We start from the raw sequence: 1,580 nt of genomic DNA, 5'->3' as shown, positions 1-1,580 counted from the left end.
TCTCCCCTTCTTCTTCTCCCTCTCCCCCGACCGCCGCTCCCCTTTCCCCACCTTTCTCCCCGACATTTCCTGGCTCCCCCCGTCCCTTCCCTTCCCCACCGCCCGCACCCGCGCAGATTTACTCCCGCTTACTAAAGTGGTCTCTGCTGCCGGAGTCAGCGCTCTGTAGCAAAAAGGATGCCTCGCTCCAGCTTTTGTCCGCTCTGGACTCTGCTTAAGCTCGGAGACGACGCTCAATTTTATTTTTATTTTTATTTACCGGCAGAGACAATGCCACCCCTCTCCCCTCCCCACCTCTCCCCTTAGGTTGGCATCAGCCAGCTGAGACTTTTCTTTAAGCCCTGATTTTAAACTTTACGCAGCATTGTCCCCTTTTATTGCACCTCCTCCAGCTTTTATACTGTTTACTTCCTCACTTTTATAACTTACTTTGATCTGTCCTGTCTTTGTCTTCGCTTCCTTCACAAACTTTATTGTCCTCGAAGCTGGGCCTTTGATTGGAAACGATCCCTTCCCTTGCAGCAGAAGTTTCTAAATTGTACTCCTGTGTTCCCTGTTTATGGACATCCCCGGGACGGCCCAGCAGCGGCTCTGCCTTAACAGACCCCTGCCCGGGGAGGTTCTCTGCTCTGGGTACTGGATCCAGCCAGCTCCGTAGATACCTGCTATCAGATGGGACGCTTTGATGTTGAATATATGGATGGTAGACGGCAGGAAGGGTACCAGAAGAATGTGGATTCAAAGGAGTCCAGGAGGCGCTGAAAACTGGAGGTTTTGGCTGAAAACTACAGGAGGGGAATTCTAGATGCTCATTGTGCCCAGCTTGCCTGGAACTCGAATATTGCCCAGATGAAAATTTAGCTGAAGACGAGTCTTCACTTTCATGACTTATAATAGAGTCGACATAATAATTGCTAAGAGTCCCAGAAATGGACATTCTCAGACATCATACAAAGCACGGTTCAATGAAGGGAAAAAAATATATAGGACAGATCTAGATTTGTACTCTACCCCCTTCTCCAACTTCCCAGCCAACAAAGTACAGTTGGGCTGCTGTGTTGTGAGCTCCCAGCAAAATGATTGGTCAAACTTTTTTCGTGTGCCTGATAAAGCGTCAGTCTCGGCGTAAATCAATCGAAGCCGAGGGGGCTGCGCTGCGCTGTCATCCGCCCTTGCATTCCATATCAAGGATGGATTGTTTTATGTTTATGCAATGTTGCAAAACGTCAGGAGTTTCGAAAAGCCACCAAACGGGCAGAGCTGGGGCTAATATCCCTTCCTAGATTTACTCCTGAAATATTATTGGGGGGGTGTCCAGACGCAAATAATCATCATCTGAATGGCTGGACTCATGCTTCTCCATTTCCTGCATTGCTACTTCACTCAGTTGAACAGGCTTGCACTTGACTAGCAGAGGTTTGAGGGGTTTTTTTTCCTTTTGTTTTTTTCTTGTTTTTTCTTTTTCTTTTTTTTTTTTTTAAAGAAAGATGCTGATGTGCTCGCTTTGCCTCTAATAACCATCATGGGGGAATGGAGATAAAAGCTATTCTTTCCCACCCGGACTCCAGAGTATGATAGCA

General features: G+C 47.3%; 1 protein-coding gene across 1 annotated transcript; it reads right to left on the bottom strand.

Moving 5' to 3' along the window:
- Positions 1-429: 429 nt before the first annotated feature.
- Positions 430-937, bottom strand: HOXB9 (homeobox B9; the record flags this gene model as incomplete). The annotated part of the gene is made up of 1 exon (XM_010137746.1): positions 430-937. A coding segment is annotated over exon 1 (508 nt), but the record flags the coding sequence as incomplete, so codon positions are not given.
- Positions 938-1,580: the final 643 nt, after the last annotated feature.

Source organism: Buceros rhinoceros, unplaced genomic scaffold, assembly GCF_000710305.1.
Source record: "Buceros rhinoceros silvestris isolate BGI_N320 unplaced genomic scaffold, ASM71030v1 scaffold30446, whole genome shotgun sequence".
Classification (NCBI taxonomy): Eukaryota; Metazoa; Chordata; class Aves; order Bucerotiformes; family Bucerotidae; genus Buceros; species Buceros rhinoceros.
Note: the sequence above shows the minus strand (reverse complement) of the source record. Positions and strands in the feature narration are given on the sequence as shown.